Source organism: Myotis yumanensis, unplaced genomic scaffold, assembly GCF_028538775.1.
Source record: "Myotis yumanensis isolate MYYU_CA2020_CCGP unplaced genomic scaffold, mMyoYum1.0.hap1 SCAF_4, whole genome shotgun sequence".
NCBI classification, from domain to species: domain Eukaryota; kingdom Metazoa; phylum Chordata; class Mammalia; order Chiroptera; family Vespertilionidae; genus Myotis; species Myotis yumanensis.
Genome location: NW_027223755.1, coordinates 41,654,279 through 41,673,928, shown reverse-complemented (window position 1 = coordinate 41,673,928; position 19,650 = coordinate 41,654,279). Strand labels below are relative to the sequence as shown.

The 19,650-nt window shown below is 40.1% G+C and overlaps 1 protein-coding gene across 4 annotated transcripts in view; it reads left to right on the top strand.

Moving 5' to 3' along the window:
• AP3B1 (adaptor related protein complex 3 subunit beta 1) overlaps positions 1 to 19,650 on the top strand; it is a 188,031-nt gene that overhangs the window by 10,386 nt on the left and 157,995 nt on the right. For all 4 annotated transcript variants that reach the window (XR_011471189.1, XM_070412228.1, XM_070412229.1 and 1 more), the window contains exons 2-3: positions 12,361 to 12,436; positions 15,296 to 15,370. Coding sequence is in view for 3 of the 4 variants with exons in the window: in XM_070412228.1 (XP_070268329.1) it covers positions 12,361 to 12,436; positions 15,296 to 15,370 (151 nt within the window). In the remaining variant the exon portion in view is untranslated. The remainder of the gene's footprint in view (positions 1 to 12,360; positions 12,437 to 15,295; positions 15,371 to 19,650) is intronic.

Here is a 19,650-nt window from a genome sequence, read left to right as displayed (position 1 = left end):
CTAACAAGTGAGTTTTGGATTTGTGTATGTAGAGGACTTTGTGCCCTGACTGGGAATCGAACTGTGACCTCCTAGCTCATAGGTTGACACTCAACCATTGAGCCACACCGGCCGGGCTGAACTTTTTTTTTTTTTTTTTTAAGAAAAAATGTGGTTAACTGCTTGGAAGTAGGAGTCAGAGATAGTTTCTATTTACGCACGCACGCACACACGCACGTACAATCTTCTATTCTGGTGCCTAGAACATTACTTAAATGATTTCGGATGATAGTGTCCACAAATGATTTTTTTCCTTAGCATTCTTGGTATTTTAAAACTGTTTTCATTAATGTAGTAAAAATGATAAAACTTTTCAATATAGTTTGGTCAATAGTATGTATATTATATATTTCAAAAATTTAAAACCATGTGAAATAACTTAGTCTTTTTAAACTGGCTACTTTTTAGATGACAGTAGTTTTTCAACAGATGGCAAAATTTTAAATAACTATATAAGTTTCAGTTATTTGCACTTTTAGATTCTATTCCTGTCAAGTAGGAATTTGTATGACCTTTTTTCTCTTTCTAGGCCTGGATAGCCTTCATCAGGACACTTGGCAGGACTATGTGACTTTTTTTCCTTAGTTGCGGTAAAAAACACGTGACATTAAATTTGCCTTCGTAATCATTTTTAAGTGTATGGTTTTGTAGTGTTAAGTATATTCAGTGTTGTGTGACATATCTCAAGACTTTTTAATCTTGCAACACTGCTATGTGACTTTTTAAAAACAGAATTTTTTCCTGAGATTTTTCATATGCTTCAGGGACAGAGCTTTTCTGAGGTAGAGATTGCATATTGGTTTCCTCAATTCCCTACACAGAAGGCTGATCCAAACTCATCAGATGGAAAACTTGCCTTCTGTGGCCTTAGAAAGTTTTCATTATTTATTTTTAAAGAACTTAAAAATTAATCTAGCTTTGAGTTGGCATATCTTATTAACACAGTTTAGAAAACTTACATTTATTCTACTATAGTTTATGAATTTCTTGGAGGAAAACCTAATGCTAATACTCAGACTTCATGCACACACTAACTCTTTGGCATGTCTGTGTATATGCCCATCTGTTACTGTGGCACCATGCCCATTATTACAGTGGCATGCCAATAGCAGTGAGGTGTGTGAGCCAACAAAGACGAATTGTTTGGATGGAATACACTATTCTGTAATACTAATTAATTTTGAGCTGATGAATCTACATGAGATAATGTTAACTAAATACAGTCAAAGTAATGTCAGTGAAAATAAAATTTATTTTGACTTAGACGGAAGTGTATCACAGATGTTTTAGATTACTATTGAGGATAGTTAGAATTAGTGTATATTATGATTCCAGTGATCAGTTTTCTTTTCATAAAAAATTTGAATTTAAGAGAAAAACAACAACAGTTTTCTTGTAGCAGATTATAGATTAGGGAGGAAGTATGGCACTGTATCTTATGGATTTATACTTATAAGGTATTACTTTACAGTTCTTGAAATGTGTTCATATAATGTGCTCAACTTTATAGCAGAAATTGGCAACAATATGATAAATGTGAAGAATGTTGGTTTCAAAACAAGACAAGTTTAATTTCTTGTCATTTTGTAGTTCTGGTTGTATACTTAAAAGTTATATGAATTAAGAATTTCTTACATGTTGTATAATCTTTTACTTCTGTGTTGCCCTTATAATTTCTAGGCTTCAGTTCCTTATCTATTAAATGGGAATAATAGCCACACATGCTTCATAGAGACTTTGTAATACTAAAATTAGATAGTATTATAAGTTCTATAAAATAATACTATAATCACTTAGCTAAATAAGTTGATTATATGTTATAAATGCAAGTGTTAGTGGCAAATTAATCCATGACATAGAAGGGATGTAACTCACATGACCAAAACCCCAGAGTTAGTTACAATGAACAAGTTCGTACGTATCTTTCCAGAAAATGTTTTTTTTTTCTTTAAAAATGTATAATTTAAGCAATATTATACAGGTTCTATGTTTTCCAAAGCAAATAAATTTTTTCTGACTTTTTTTTTTCTCATGGTAGAGTGTTTGGGAGACAAGTGACATTGTCTACCATGATTGGGTGCTAAATAGAATACATTTTTAAAAAAAATTAAATCTTTATTGTTCAGATTATTACATTTGTTCCTCTTTTTTCCCCCCATAACTCCCCTCCTCCCAGTTCCCGCCCCACCCTCCACCCTCACTCCCCACCCACTGTCCTCATCCATAGGTGCACGATTTTTGTCCAGTCTCTTCCCGCATCTCCCACACCCCTTTCCCCCCCAAGAATAGTCAGTCCATTCCCTTTCTATGTCCCTGATTCTATTATAATCACCAGTTCATTCTGTACATCAGATTATTTATTCACTTGATTCTTAGATTCACTTGTTGATAGATGCATATTTGTTGTTCATAATTTGTATCTTTACCTTTTTCTTCTTCTTCCTCTTCTTAAAGGATACCTTTCAGCATTTCATATAATACTGGTTTGGTGGTGATGAACTCCTTTAGCTTTTCCTTATCTGTGAAGCTCTTTATCTGACCTTCAATTCTGAATGATAGCTTTGCTGGATAAAGTAATCTTGGCTGTAGGTTCTTGGTATTCAGCACTTTGAATATTTCTTGCCACTCCCTTCTGGCCTGCAAAGTTTCTGTTGAGAAAGCAGCTGACAGTCGTATGGGTATTCCCTTGTAGGTAACTGAGTTTCTTTCTCTTGCTGCTTTTAAGATTCTCTCTTTGTCTTTTGCTCTTGGCATTTTAATTATGATGTGTCTTGGTGTGGCCCTCTTTGGATTCCTCTTGTTTGGGGTTCTCTGTGCTTCCTGGACCTGTAAGTCTATTTCTTTCACCAGGTGGGGGAAGTTTTCTGTCATTATTTCTTCAAATAGGTTTTCAATATCTTGCCCTCTCTCTTCTTCTGGCACCCCTATAATTCTGATGTTGGTACGCTTGAAGCTGCCCCAGAGGCTCCTTACACTATCTTCGTATTTTCGGATTCTTTTTTCCTTTTGCTTTTCTGGTTGGGTGTTTTTTGCTTCTTCGTATTTCAAATCTTTGACTTGATTCTTGCGCTCCTCTGGTCTTCTGTTGGGTGTCTGTATAATATTCTTTATTTCAGTTCGTGTATGCTTAATTTCTAGTTGGTTCTTTATCACAACATCGAGGGTCTCATTAGATTTCTTGTAGATCTCATTAAGCTTATCGGCAGTTTCTAGAAAATTATTGAAAGACCTTAAAAGTGCGGTTTTGAGCTCTATATCCTCCATTTCTGCCCTGTTTCTTTGTCTCCGCATTTTTTATGCTTTCTTGGTGCACCCCCTTGTGGTCTTTGTGCGCAGTCTTGTTCTAGATAAGCCTTGATTGTTGTTGGTAATACTGGGGGTGATTTGTCCTCCAGGCTAACTGGCTATGAGAATCAGCTGTGTCTGCAGTGGAAGAACTTCTGTGCTGGATCTCTAGGGCGGTGCTAATCTAGCGTTTGCCTAAGGCTTACCGGCAAATGCCTCTGTGCAGGGCTTGGGCGGGGCGGGTCCCAGGGGATCTACAGGGTGGGCGGAGCGAGCAGTTATGGCTGCTCTCAGTCCCTTCCCCAGGAGCTCTGCCTCTCAGAGTCCCAGCAACCGCTGCAAACCTCGGAGAGAAAGCTGCCTTCAAGTTCCGACCGAAGCCAGACAGTCCCGCTTCTCCCGTTTGAGTCTGGGTCCCTAGAGACTCGCCTGGATCTGGAGCTCAGAGTCTGAGACTCCCTCCTGATTGAAAACAACAACCGCGCCCTCAGCCGCCAGCCCTCTCCACATACACTCCGCACCTTAGTATTTCACTTTAGCACTGCGCCTCCTCTGAGTCTCGTTATGCTATTCTCTTTCCTCCTAGTTGTAGAACTTCCACTCAGCCAGCCTTCCTGTGGTTCTGGATGATGTCCGTTCCGTCTTTTAGTTGTATTTTTGAAGTGGTTGTTTGAGGCAGCAAACTCCGGCGTTAACCTATGTCGCCATCTTGGTTTTTTCCCCCAGAAAATGTTTTAAAAACCAAATGATCCTATATAATAAAAGGCTAATATGCAAATTGACCAAACATTGGAACGACCAGTCGCTATGACACGCACTGACCACCAGGGGGCAGACACTCAACACAGGAGCTGCCCCCTGGTGGTCAGTGCACTCCCACTTGGGGAGTGATGCTCAGCCAGAAGCCAGGCTCATGGGCTGAGAGGGTGCAGGCTGGGCCGAGGGACCCCCTCCCCCCAAATGCATGAATCTCGTGCACCGGGCCTCTAGTAATATATATAAAAACCTCCATGTATGGTGCTCTTCCCTTCATATATCTTGGAGGCCTTTCCATGTTAGCATATGAAGCTATTTCAATCTCTTTCATCACTATATAATATTTCCTAGTACTCTCTTTCATTGGTTCTGTTTTTGAGGGGTATTTGATTGATAATACTTTTTGTTGAGTATAAGCAATACTGAAACATAAAATTTTGCATAATTATGTGAATGTATCTACCAGGTATTTGTAGGAAAAAAATCCTAGACATAGAGCTGTAGATCAAAGGCTACTACATTTTAAATTATGATAGATATTGCTAAATTACCTTCCAGATGGGTTGCAACAACAGTAAAGTCTGTTTTCATTATACTTTTGCCAATACTGGATACCATCAAATTTCATAATATTTGCCAATCTTATAGTGTAAAGTGTTATTACACTGAATCCTTATAATTGTGAGTGCATTAAGTCTTCTCCCTCATATGTATTGGTTTATTCTTTCAATGAAATACTTTTAAATGTCCTTTGTTCATTTCCCTATTGAGTCAGCTCTTATTGATTAGTTGAGGCTTTTTGTATTTTAAGAAAATCGTTACTTCTGTCAGATGAATCCCAAATTCATTTTATTTATTTTTGTTAGTTTATGTCATTTTTTAAAAAAATATATTTTATTGATTTTTTACAGAGAGGAAGGGAGAGGGATAGAGAGCTAGAAACATCGATGAGAGAGAACCATCGATCAGCTGCCTCCTGCAACCCCCCCCCCCCCCACCCGGGGATGTGCCCGCAACCAAGGTACATGCCCTTGACTGGAATCGAACCTGGGACCTTTCAGTCCGCAGGCCGATGCTCTATCCATTGAGCCAAACCGGCCAGGACTTATGTCATTTTTTAATGCAGAAGTTTAACAAGATTCTTTGCTTATAATTTTCAGTTTTTTATTGCTTCTGAGATTCCCCCAATCTTTAATATTTTCTCCTTCTTCCCTCCCTGTTCCTCCTCCTGTAATTCCCCTCATACTTCCTTCCCCCTAAATTCTCACTTAGGAAGTAAGTCTCAAAAAGTCAGGGACCCCTCTACTTAGAATAATTCTTGACACATAGTGGATATTGAATAAATGAATGTGCTAGGCCCAGTGATAAGTGCATTTCTCATTGTCTTCATAACAACTTATTTGTAATACTAACCTTTAGTTTTGTTGACTTTTCTGTTATAGTTTGCTTTCTATTCTATTGAATTCTTTTATCCTTCTTTCCTAACTTGTTCTTTGCCTTTAATTTGCTATTCTTTTTCTAGTTACTTGAGATGGAAGCTTGGGTTATTGATTTTCAGTCTTTTATATTGCATTTAGAAATGTAAATTTACACTTCTCAATACTGCTTTAGCTGCATCTCATGAGTTGTGATATGTTGCAGTTTCATTAGTCAGTGCAAAATATTTTAAATTCTCCCTGGTGACTTATTTAGCTCATAGGTCATTTACAGTATGTTGCTTATATTTCTAAACATCTGGCCATTTTCTAGTTATTCTTCTGATATTGATTGTTAGTTAAATTTCACATGCTCTGTATGATTTCAGACCTTTGAAATTTGTTGAGATCTTATTTGCATGTATTTTGATAAATGTTCTATGTGCACTTAAGAAGAACGTTATTCTGCAATTGTTGAATATAGTGCCCTGAGTGTCTCAGGTTAAGTTGATTAATTGTTCAGATTTTCTTAACCTTTATGAAATTTTTTTTGTCTGCTTGTTCTATCACTTACTGAGAGAGGTATGTTAAATTGCCAATCATGATTGTGGATGTATGTTTTTCTCCTATTCGGTCAGCTTTTGCTTTATAGATGGAAACTATAAATTTAGGACATATATACATATAGAGTTATTTCATTTTCCTTTTTAAATGATATCCTTTTGTTCCCTGGCAGCAGATCCTCAGCTTTTATTTGTCTGAAACCCACTTTATTTCACCTTCAGGTTTTTTGTTTGTTTGTTTGTTAATCCTCACCCAAGGATATTTTTTCAGCTGTCTCTTTATTTAGCCTACTCTAACCACCCTATTTAAAATTGCCTCCTCCTTTCCCTTCTGCGTTCTCTTTCCCTCTGTTTTACTTTTCCCTTATACCACGAACCTCATGATTTATACTTTGTCTGTTTATTATTATTATTATTTTAAATAATTTTAAATGTTTTATTTATTTATTTTTTATTGTTGTTGTTGTTAATCCTCACCTGAGAATATTTTTCCATTGATTTTTAGGAAGAGTGGAAGAGAGAGGGAAAGACAGAAACATTGATGTGAGAGAAACACAAGATTGGTTGCCTCCTGAATGAGCCCTGTCAGGGCTCGGGCTGGGGAGGAGCCTGCAACCAAGGTACGTGCCCTTGACCGGAATTGAACCTGCGACCCTTTGTTCCGCAGGCTGATGCTCTATCCACTGAGCCAAACCGGCTAGGGCTGTTTATTATTTTGTTGGGTATTTTTACTTATTATTTTTTAATTTAAATTCTTTATTGTTTAAAGCAGTGGTTCTCAACCTTCTGGCCCTTTAAATACAGTTCCTCATGTTGTGACCCAACCATAAAATTATTTTTGTTGCTACTTCATAACTGTAATGTTGCTACTGTTATGAATCGTAATGTAAATATCTGATATGCAGGATGGTCTTAGGCGACCCCTGTGAAAGGGTCGTTCGACCCCCAAAGGAGTCGAGACCCACAGGTTGAGAAACGCTGGTTTAAAGAATTACGTAAGTCTCCTTTTTCCCCAATTGACCTCTCCCAGGCCGCCCCCAGCACATCCCCTCACCCCCTGCCCGTGTCCATTGGTTATGCTCATATGCATGTATACAAGTCCTTTGGTTGATCTCTTACTCCCCTTACTCCCTGCCTTCCATCATAGGTTGGACAGTCTGTTCGATGCTTCTATGACTTTGGTTCTAGTTTTGTTCATCAGTTCATGTTGTTCATTATATTCCACAAATGAGTGAGATCATGTGATATTTCTCTTTCTCTGACTGGCTTATTTCGCTTAGCATAATGCTCTCCAGTTCCATCCATGCTATTACAAATGGTAAGAATTCCTTCTTTTTTACAGCAGCGTAGTATTCATTGTGTAGATGTACCACAGTTTTCTAATCTACTCATCTGCTCATGGGCACTTAGGCTGTTTCCAAATCTTAGCTATTGTAAATAGTGCAGCTATGAACATAGGGGTGCGTATAGCTTTTCTGATTGGTGTTTCTGGTTTCTTGGGATATGTTTTTAGAAGTGGGATTACTGGGTCAAATGGGAGTTCCATTTTTAATTTTTTGAGGAAACGCCATACTGTTTTCCACAGTAGCTGCATCAGTCTGCATTCCCACCAGCAGTGCACGAGGGTTCCTTTTTCTCTACATCCTCTCCAGCACTTGTCATTTGTTGATTTGTTGATGATAGCCATTCTGACAGGTGTACCTCATTGTCATTTTGATTTGCATCTCTCGGATGATTAGTGGCTTTGAGCATGTTTTCATATGTCTCTTGGCCTTCTGTATGTCCTCTTTTGAAAAGTGTCTATTTAGGTCCTTTACCCATTTTTTGATTGGATTGTTTATCTTCCTTTTGTTAAGTTGTATGAGTTCCCTGTAAATATTGGAGATTAAACCCTTATCGGAGATAACATTGGCAAATATAAAAACTCTGAGGGCAAGGATGCAAGGATTTTTGTTGTTTTTGTTCATTGATCTGTCACAAATGCAGATGGAAACCAGATGAGAATAGAGTTACAGTAATCTAAGGGAGGAGGGAATCTCAAGACAGAGGAGTAGTGGTCAATTGTATAAAATGTAGAGGCATAATCTAAAAGTATTTATGAGAGTTTGCATTGGATTTATTAACTAGGAGGTTATTTGTTACCTTTGTGCGAGAAGTTTTAATAGAGGAATAGGGGCAAATAAGATTACTAAGTGTTGAAGTGATGATAGCAATTGTAGACTCTTTAATTTTGTGAACAGTATAGGAGGAAAAGTTCATACATATTTACTTAGATAATTTGTGGTTCCTCCTTTTAGAGGGTTAATAGATGGATGGTGAGGTAGCTGGACTTTCCTGTTTTACTCACTCTTTTATTTATTTAGTGAATACTTTATGCCAAAAACTATACAAGGTTCTGAGTATCATACAAGATGGCACTAACTGAACTGAAAGTTACTAAGCCTTCATGTTGTGCACATAAAACTTACTATGGAGGCCAACCCCTTCAACTGCATAGCAGATAGGAAAGAACAAATTTTGACTCTTATTACCAACCTTTTTTCCTACATTCCTGTTCATGTGTACAATGCACCACTTGGGGTAGGAACATCTTTTATTTGAGTGGTTATCAAAGCATGAAGAGGTATAGCTGCCCATGTTATAGAATTTTTGGCAGGGCTTGAAGAGGTTCCAGTTCTCCCCATCTTAACGGTTTTGATGCACCCTTTTGAAATGTACCTCGGATTGAAAAATTGCTATTCCTTATCATTGGTGAAGGGCCTTTTAAAATTTTCAGTCCATCATGGATAGATACTTCAGTAAACTACAACAAAAAATAAATTACTAGGAAAGTGAAATAAAAAAAAACATGCAAAATGTAAGCCCCAATTTTTCTTAGATTCAAAGGTATAAAATTACATTGTTGAATTGCTCTGTCAGGTTTCTCACTGTGCTTGCTCTCAGTTTCTGTACATAACTCCTCATTGATTAGTAACAAACTTTTGTGGATTCATAATGGTTCTTGGACCAGACTTTCTTGGATCATACTTTGAGTGGTACTGATATAGCATACAGGAGTGGAAGTTAGCAAAGAGTTATGGATTATAGATTTTTTAAAAAGAGGTAATTCATATTGTCTAAAAGTCCCACCACTACCTAAGTTCTTTGCTTTTTGATTATAGTTGTTGCTTTATACTGGTGCTGAAATAAAGCGGCTTCTTAGTGATAGTAAGATTTTCTTTAACAACACAGTTACATATTTTTCTCTGTTCTTTGAAACTATAAAAACAGGCATATTTTGAACATGAAAGGTTATACCACTTAATGCCACAAGGTGTCACTTATGTAAAAATAAAGTTTGTATCCTAATACTCAAAGCTGCAAAGCTAAATAGGTAAATAGGTAAATGAAGAACTAGGCAAATAAAATAATACATTATTTGAAACAGGTATTGGTTTTCAGCAGAAGCAATGAAAATATTGCCAGTCCAGTATTTATTTGAATCAACTCTTGATGTTTATCAGAAAGAATTTTTAAATTTCTAAGTTAATGCAATAATACATGTTAATAGGCCATATTTGAATCCACATATGAAGGAGGTAGAACTAAATGACTCAGTACAAGTAAACATAATGTAAGGGTAAGTTAGGTGTTATGGTGTTAAGTTTTCTAAATCTTCCCTGCTTTGGTGTTAAGCAAAGAGGAATTTGGGAAGAAATATGTACTTTATATCAGTTCTATAATCGAAACAATGTATAACTCAAGCTCTGAGATCCCGGCCTATATTTGTTAGAATGTTTCAAACTGCCAGCTCAGAGGCCGGCAAGGCAGGCGGAGAAAAAGGGAGTGTGGGAGGGAGAAAGAGAGAATGTTCTATTTCATTTTATCATGTAGGTTCATGTAACCATGATGACAGTAAAGTTACTAACAGTCCCAATACCACAGGGCTCTTGTATTATCCTTGTATATCTTTCCTTCCCTTTCTTGAGCTTAACCTTTAGTAACCATTAATTTTTCCCCATTTCCATAATTTTATTTCAACAATCCTATATAATAAAAGGCTAATATGCAAATCAACTGAACTGCAGAACGACCGGTCATCACACTGACCACCAGGGGGCAGATGCTCAGCGCAGGAGCTGCCCCCTGGTGGTCAGTGTGCTCCCACAGGGGGAATGCCGCTCAGCTAGAAGCCGGCTCATGGCTGGCGAGCGCAGGGGCGGTAGCTGGAGTCTCTCCCGTCTCCACGGCAGCACTAAGGATTAGGCCCGCTTGGCCTAAGCCGTCAGTTGGACATCCCCTGAGGGCTCCTGGACTTCGAGAGGGCACAGGCCAGGCTGAGGGGACACCCCCCCAAGTGCATGAATTTTGTGCACCGGGCCTCTAGTATTTATATAAGTGGAATAATGCAGTATGTTAGGATTAATAACTTTTCTAACTTAGCATATTTATCTGGAGATTAATCAGAGTTGTCTTATGTATCTAGTTGAGATATTAAAATTGCCTTTACTTAATTCTTTGAATTAGGGAGTGTCATTTGGCGTTTCCCTTCAGATTTATGTTCTTTTTTGAGGGGGAAAGTAGGGAGATAAAAAGGGATGGTATAAATGACACAAAGCTTTTCTTTAGTTCTCTTTCTTGAGATATTCTGAAGAAAGTTTTAACTTTTTGGCTTATTAAAATATTTTAATGCTGAGTCAAGGATTTTTGTTATTTTTTAAATGATGATTACATAGAAGAAATTTTGAAATGAGAGAATCTGTGTTTACATTAAGATATTTTGCCCAGAACTGAGATGCAGTTTTATGCTTTTGTTTAATTGGTGGGCTTTATGGAACCATAACACTTCATATTATTTTGTGTAGGTTTAAGATGAGAAATATATATCTACACTAATAAAAGAGAAACATGGTAATTAGCGTACGACCGCTACCCTTCCCATTGGCTAATCAGCATATCCTTATACAAATTAACTGTCAGCCAAGATGGCGGCCGGCAGCCAGGCAGCTGGAAGCGAACATGAGGCTTGCTTGCTCCAGTGACTGCAGACTCCAACGTTCCCCGCCTGCCTTGCCGGCCTCTGAGCTGGCAGTTTGAAACATTCTAACAAATATAGGCCGGGATCTCAGAGCTTGAGTTATACATTGTTTGGATTATAGAACCGAAACAAACCAGATACCTGCTCTCAGAGCTAGAGCCAGAGCTAAAGCTGGCCCAGAATAAAAAAAGAAAAAAAAAGAAAAAAGGAGCGGTTGGGAGCTTCAGTCAATTGCTAGCCTGAAAGCAGCCCTCAGCCCCTCACCCAGACTGGCCAGGCACCCCAGTGGGGACCCCCACCCTGAAGGGTGTGTGACCAGCTGCAAACAGCCATCATCCCCTCATCCAGGCTGGCCAGGCACCCCAGTGGGGACCCCCACCCTGATCCAGGACACCCTTCAGGGCAAACCAGCCGGCCCCCAGGCCTCTATCCTATATAGTAAAAGGGTAATATGCCTCCCAGCACCGGGATCAGCAGAGCCATGAGGCCTCCTGGCACTGGATCAGCGTGACAGGGGGCAGCGCCCAAACCCCCTGATCGCCCTGTGGCTCTGTGTGTGACGGTGCGGCGTCCCAACCCCCTGATCAGCCCTGCTCTGTGTGTGACAGGGTGCGGCGCCCCAACCCCCCCTCCCCCACAGGCCCTGCTCTGTGTGTGACGGGGTAGAGCCATAACCTCCCCATCGGCCCTGCCCTGAGTGTGACAGTGGCTGTGCCCCAACCCCCTGATCGGCCCTACTCTGTGCATGACGGGGGGAGCTCCTTAACCCCCTGATGGACCCTGCTCTGTGAGTGACAGGGGGTGGCACCGCAACCTCCCCATCGACCCTGCCTTGAGTGTGATAGGGGGCGGTGCCCCAACCCCCCAATCGCCATACCCTGAGCGTGACTGAGGGTGGCATCGCAACCTCCCAATCCGCCCTGCTCTGTGCATGACCGGGGGCGGCGCCCCAACTCCCCAATCAGCCCTGCTCTGAGCCTGACCAGGGGCTGCACCTAGGGATTGGGCCTGCCCTCTGCCACCTGGGAGCAGGCCTAAGCCAGCAGGTCGTTATCTCCCGAGGGGTCCCAGACTGCGAGAGGGCACAGGCCGGGCTGAGGGCCCCCCTCCCCCCCCACCTGAGTGCACAAATTTTTGTGCACTGGGCCTCTAGTCTAATTATAAATAAGAATGCCCTAACTTAACATTGCCCATCATATTTCTAATTCTTATGAAAATGATATATTTTAATAGCTATGTTATGTGAAAATCTAAATATGGATTTTTTAAATATATATATATATAGGAATGAAGATCTAAAGCAAATGTTGGAGAGCAACAAAGATTCTGCTAAATTGGATGCTATGAAACGGATTGTTGGGGTAGGTAAAATAGATCATTTTAATTTTTGGAAAATGACGTACTAATTGTATTAAATATATATATTAAATAATATGATGAATATCAAATTGAACATGCCATTTGCTTTTCAGTATTAACTTAGAATTACCTGTAACCAATAAAGAAATTTAAAATAAATAAATAAATAAGAATTACCTGTCTAAAATGTTTTGGAAGAAATATTGAAGTGTTGAAATTCAGAAATTTGAGTTCTAATTTTATCTTTTCTGTGTTTTGATTTCCCTACCTCTTTATATCAAGATCTTTCTCCTATGAGATAAAGAGAATTAATCATTTTGCACACAAGTAGATTTTATACAACAATATTTTGACTTCCTACAAAGAGGGATACTAATTAGCTAATGGATTTTTTGTTTTTTTGGGGTCATTTCATGACCCAAAAATTGTGAGCATGCTTTCTTCTGTGTTTTACATTTTATTAACTCCAATATAAATGTTTTATTCAATCCTATATAATTAAAGGGTAATATGCAAATGGACTGAACAGCAGAACAATCAGTTGCTATGATGCGCACTGACCACCAGGGGGCAGACGCTCAATTGAGGAGCTGCCCCCTGGTGGTTAGTGCGCTCCCACAGGGGTAGCGCAGCTCAGCCAGAAGTCCTGAGCCAGGCTCATGGCTGGCGAGCAAAGTGGTGGTGGCAGGAGCCTCTCGCACCTCCGCAGCAGCGCTAAGGATGTCCGACTGCCAGCTTAGCAGGGACCGGGCCTAAGCTGTCAGTCAGACATTCCCCAAGGGCTCCTGGACTGCAAGAGGGTGCAGGCCAGGTTGAGGAACTGCCCCCCCCCCCCCCCCCCCAGTGCACAAATTTCGTGCACTGGGCCTCTAGTTTAGTAATATAGAGCTTCTAATGATTATTAATAAACATTAATAGAATTGCTCAGTTTTCACTTGTAATGCAAAATTTAAACAATTGGCTAATGTTAGTGGAGCTAAATAGATATAACACAATTCCTAATTATATATAAAACATTAATAAAATATTTTTGCAATTTGTGTTGCACTTGCTGTCTTTTTGTTTGATTTTTTTACATTTAGAGTGAAAAAAAAACTGGCTCAATTTAGTGACTATCTAATGCTAAATAGTTCTGATTTCGGTTCAATGGAATTAAATTCACAAAACTTGTATTTCTCATTACCATTATACTTTTTATCACCACCATTGCTGATTTTATTTTCTACACATCTTTATATGATGAGGTCATAATGTAATAAATTTGTATAATTGCACAAATAAGCTATTGTAATAAGGTGGTAACACCACTGCCACCATATGAGAGTTTGAAATTGCCTTTTAACGTATCAAAGTCCAAATTTCATTTATGAGAGATGATCATGGGTATCAGTATGTTCTGTTAAAAGGTGAGTTGTTTTGAAACTCGGTTGAGCATCGTCCTGTGTACTGAAAGGTTGCCAGTTTGATTCCCAATCAGGGCACATACCATATAGTGCTCTCTTTTACCATTTCACATACTTGTTTAGTGTCCCTCACCCCCAATAGAAGGTAAGCTTCAATGGACAAGGACTTCCTGTTGTCTTGGTTGTATCCCTAAGGCCTAGAATAATCCCTGGCATGTAGTATCCTCTCAGGAACTATTTATTGAATGAATTTGACTATACGGTATTTTTTCTTCTCTCAGGTATTAACATCCTGTTGAATAGCACACTATAGAATAAAGTTGAGGAAGCCTTAGAACAGGATATAATAGGACAGGATCTCTGACTTGAAGTAATCATCGAATAACTGAAGGGGTCCTAGAGAACATTTAATCACTCCTTATTTTACAGATGAGGAAATTGAGAGAAGTTTAAAAATCATATACTAGTAAAGATGTTATAGCTGCAGTATTTTGTGAATATTCTGTAATACTCAGCTGATTTTATAAAATACTCAAATAACATCATATGTCAGCAAATAGAATACGAAAAGACTAGCTGTGTTAGAGTGTTTTTGTGTGTGTGTATGTGTTAGAGTATTTTAAAGCTGTGTTTTAGAAAGGTCTTTTGAGAAATTGCTACCTGGGATAGAAGGTTAGAACTCAGAAAAGTAAAAAGCATTGGGTTGGGGGCATGATATGAGCTTAGGCATAGAGGAGCCAGAGAATGTTCTGGTAGTGAGTAAGTAGATCAGTTTTCTTTGATAAAAATCACAATAGGTCCTAGTTATAAGAGAACAAGATAATTCTGTGGTTTTTGGCATAATTGTTTGATATGTTTAGTATGGTTTTTTGATATAATGTTTGGTATCATAGTTTTGAGGAAAATTGGTAGAAATAGGAAATTCTAGCAGAGTACCATTTTATCATGAGAAATGAGTTTGGTTTTAGACATAGCAAGTTTGGGATCAGAGAGACATCTAATGATATCTAATTAGAGAAGTAGAACTAGGACTCAGAGTTAGAGCTTGAGTTTGTGGAATTGATCCCCATAGAGATTAGAGTTATGAGGGTGAGTGAAATTTTAGCAGTTTCAGAGAGTGTAGTGCACGTAACTTTGGTTGGCAGAGAAAGAGGACGTGGTGAAGGGAACTTTGAAAAGTAATGGTTGGAGAAGTCGGTGAACCTATGAAATAAAACCAAGGGGAAAATAATTATTTTGTTCAAAATACTTATATTGTCACACGAGCAATTGATTGTTCTTTGTTCTTTGCTGCGAGATAGTTGGAATAAAATGACACAGAAAGAGTTCAGTTTGTTAATTCCATAGCTTATTTTCAGAGTCAGTCTTTCTAAATGTTTAATGGGGAGTTTAAGTTTTGTTTTCAAATGAATAATTTAAGAGAAGTTTCAGCCCTCATATTCCACTTTTATTCTTCAGATGATTGCAAAAGGGAAAAATGCATCTGAACTGTTTCCTGCTGTTGTGAAGAATGTGGCCAGTAAAAATATTGAGGTACTGTTTTGGTTCCTAATTTTCATGATTTTCTTTTTAGGAAAAGAATAATATGCTTTCACTTAAAATGCACCATAAGATATTTAAGTATCACTAGATTTTTGCTGATTCCGAGGAAGGTATGTTTACTCAGTAGGAAGTAGTGATATCTGCATAAAATTTAAAATGCCAGCACACATGCCTCCTATTCGTGCATTGTTAGCAACTGTGAGCATCAAGGAGTATGCCTGGTCCTCCTTTTGAGTCTGGGAAGTTTGGGAGAAAGAACAGTCTCCACTGAAGAATATTTTCAGGGACCTGGTTTCATTGGGGCAGATGTTTTAGATGGACATAAATGGAGTATAACAGGTAGAAATTAAGGATATAGGAAGTTTTTTTTCCCCTTATAATCAAGTATTATTAATATCCTTAAAGTTGTATTGTTTATGTATTCAGTAGGTGTTTAAGTATTCAGTCTTTGTTTTGTTTATGTATTCAGTAGGTGTTTAGTCTTGGGTATACAGTGTACATCTTTAACTTATTACAGTTTGCCACTAGGTACAATATACATCTTTAAGTTACCACTATCTATTTTCAAGTGACATTATACACTACTCTTCCCCCTCCCTGCCCCTGTGGATGCCTGAAACCGCAGATAGCACCAAATCCTATATATACTGTATTTTTTTCTATACATACATACCTATGATAAAGTTTAATTAGGCACAGTAGGAGATTAACTGCAATAACTAATAGTACATATAATAAAGCAATGATAACAATATACTGTAATAAAAGTTAAGTGAATGGCTATGGGGTCATTATTAAGTGAAATAAGGATTACTTGAACATAAGCACTGTTGTTGATACTTCAGTAGTCAGTCTGATAACTACGCTGTGACTGCAGTGTGCATAAGCTGGATAAAGGGATGATTTCACATCCTGGGCGGGACTGAGTGGATTGGCATGAGATTTCATTACACTACTCAGAGTTGCCTACAATTTAAAACTTATAAATTGCGTATTTCTGGAGTTTTCCACTTAATATTTTCTGGACCATTCTAGGGGTTATCTTTTCATTTTCTTAATGGTGTCCTTTGAAGCAATTTTTAATTTTTATGAATTTCAATTTATCTAGTTTTTCTTTGTTTGCTTAAGCTTTAGTTATCATATCTAAGAAACTGATGTTAAGGTCATGAAGATTTATACTTGTCTTTTTCCAAATAAGTTTAAACGCTTTTATATAAAGGACTGCAATCCATTTTGAGTTCATTTTTGTGTATGGTGTTACCTGTTTTTTTTGTCACTATAATTTTGCTGTTCTAGAATTTCTTATATATCGAATTATACAGTATGGAATCTTGTGTTTGACTTACTTTACTTAGGAAACTGATTCAGCTATGCTGTTTTGTGTATTCACATTTTGTTTCTTTTTGCTGTAATATGGATATCTCACAGTTGTAAAATTTATCACTTGAAACATAATTGGATTGAATTAAATGCTCTGTGTGGGCATATATTTTAACTTTACTTGTGTAAATATCTGGGAATAGGTTTGTTGCATTGTCTGGGAAGTATATGTTTAATTTTTAGAAAATAGTGCAGTGGCTGTATGCATTCCAACCAGCAATATATGAAGAGCTCCAGTTGGTCTGCATCCATTCCAACACTTGATCTTGGTAGACTGTATGGTAACTTCATTGTGCTTTTAATTGCAGCTTTCTGGATATTTAGTGATGTTCAGCATATTTTAATGATCTTAATAGTCAGTCATATATCTTCATTTCTAAAATATTTGTTCACCCTGTTCAGGGGGCTCAGTTGGTTGGAGCATCATCCCAAGCACCAAAAGGTGGCAGGTTCGATTTCCGGTCAGGACACATAACTAGGTTGTTGGTTTGATTCCCAGTAGGGGCATGCACAGGAGGCAACTGGTCAGTCTCTCTCTCTCTCTCTCTCTCTCTCAAGAAAAATCAATAAAAACATATCCTTAGGTGAGGATAAAAAATGTTTTAAAATATTTGTTCAAGTTTTTAGCCTGTTTTTACTTTTTTGTCTTATTGAAGTGTAAACATTCTTTATATATTCTCACACAAATCATTTGTCAGATAGATGGTTATTCACTGTTATTTATTTTCTCCTGGTCTGTGGCTTTCTTTTTGTTTTCTAATCTACACTAATAAAAGAGAAACATGGTAATTAGCGTACGACCGCTACCCTTCCCATTGGCTCATCAGCATATCCTTATGCAAATTAACTGTCAGCCAAGATGGCGGCCGGCAGCCAGGCAGCTGGAAGCGAACATGAGGCTTGCTTGCTCCAGTGACTGCGGACTCCAACGTTCCCCGCCTGAGTTGCCGGCCTCTTAGCTGCAACTCTAAGCAACTATGTACTATGTTGCAAATAAGAAGCTAAACAAAACCCCAGAAACCCGCTGTCAGTCAGCCCCGGACCACAACATTGTATCGATGTTTTCAGCAGCGAGGCCTCAGAGCTAAAGCTGGCCCAGAATAAAAAAAAAAAGAAAGAAAACAAGGAGCGGTTGGGAGCTTTTAGTCACCTGCCAGCCGGAAAACAGCCCTTAGCCCCTCAGCCAGCCTGGCCAGGCACCCCAGTGGGGACCCCCACCCTGATCCAAGACACCCTTCAGGGCAAACCAGCCAGCCCCCACCCATGCACCAGGCCTCTATCCTATATAGTAAAAGGGTAATATGCTCCCAGCACTGGGGTCAGCGGAGCAGCGAGGCTCCCGGCACCCGGATCAGCATGACAGGGGGCAGCGCCCAAACCCCCTGATCGCCCTGTGGCTCTGTGTGTGACAGGGGGCGGGGCCACAACCTCCCTATCCACCCTGCTCTGTTCGTGACAGGGGAAGGCGCCCCAACCCCCTGATCAGCCCTGCTCTGTGCCTGATAGGGGGGAGCTCCCCAATCCCCTGATTGCCCTGCGGCTCTGTGTTTGACAGGGTGCAGCGCACCAACACCCTGATCGGCCCTGCTCTGTGTGTGACAGGGTGCGGCGCCCCAACCCCCCCTCCCCCCACGGGCCCTGCTCTCTGTGTGACAGGGTAGAGCCATAACCTCTCCATCGGCCCTGCCCCGAGTGACAGTGGCGGCGCCCCAACCCCCTGATCGGCCCTGCTCTGTGGGTAATAGAGGGTGGCGCCCCAACCCCCCTCCACAGGCCTTGCTCTGTGTGTGACAGGGTAGAGCCATAACCTCCCCATTGGCCCTGCCCTGAGTGTGACAGGGTGCAACGCCCCAACCCCTTGATCCGCCCTGCTCTGTGTGTGACAGGGGGTGGTGCCCCAACTCCCCTATCGGCCCTACTCTGTGCATGACAGGGGGGAGCTCCCCAACCCCCTGATCGACCCTGCTCTGTGTGTGACAGAGTACAGAGCCCCAACCCCCCTGATGGGCCCTGCTCTGTGAGTGACAGGGGGCAGCGCCCCAACCCCCTGATCGGCCCTTCTCTGTGCGTGACAGGGGGTGGCGCCGCAACCTCCCCATCGACCCTGCCTTGAGTGTGACAGGGGGCGGTGCCCCAATCCCCCAATCGGCCCTACCCTGAGCGTGGCATCGCAGCTTCCCCATCCGCCCTGCTCTGTGCATGATGGGGCGGCGCCCCAACTCCCCAATCGGCCCTGCTCTGAGCCTGACCAGGGGCTGCACTTAGGGATTGGGCCTGCCCTCTGCCACCCAGGAGCAGGCCTAAGCCAGCAGGTCGTTATCTCCCAAGGGGTCCCAGACTGTTAGAGGGCACAGGCCGGGCTGGGGGACCCCCCCCAGTGCACAAATTTTTGTCCACCGGGCCTCTAGTGTCTTACAAAAATCAAACATTTGATTTTGATGAAGTCCATTTTATTGATTTTTTTCAGTGATAATTCAGGCCATTTTATGACCTGTTTAAGAAATTTTTGCCTAACTTAATCTCACAAAGATTTCTCCTAGTTCTAAAAGTTTAATAGTTTTGCCCTAGCTGGTTTGGCTCAGTGGATAGAGCGTTGGCCTGTGGACTGAAGGGTTCTGGGTTTGATTCTGGTCAAGTGCACATGCCTGGGTTTCAAGGTTGTTCCCCATTAGGGGGCGTGCAGGAGGCAGCCAATCTGATTCTCTCTCTTCATTGATGCTTCTGTCTCTCTCTCCCTCTCCCTTCCTCTCTGCAATCAATAAAAATATATATTAAAAAATAAAAATAAAAGTTTAATAGTTTCCTTTATGACATTTAGATCTATGATCCATGTCATGGTGGGGTTTCCAAGACGCCCCACAGATTTGATGATTCATTGGGAAGATTCATAG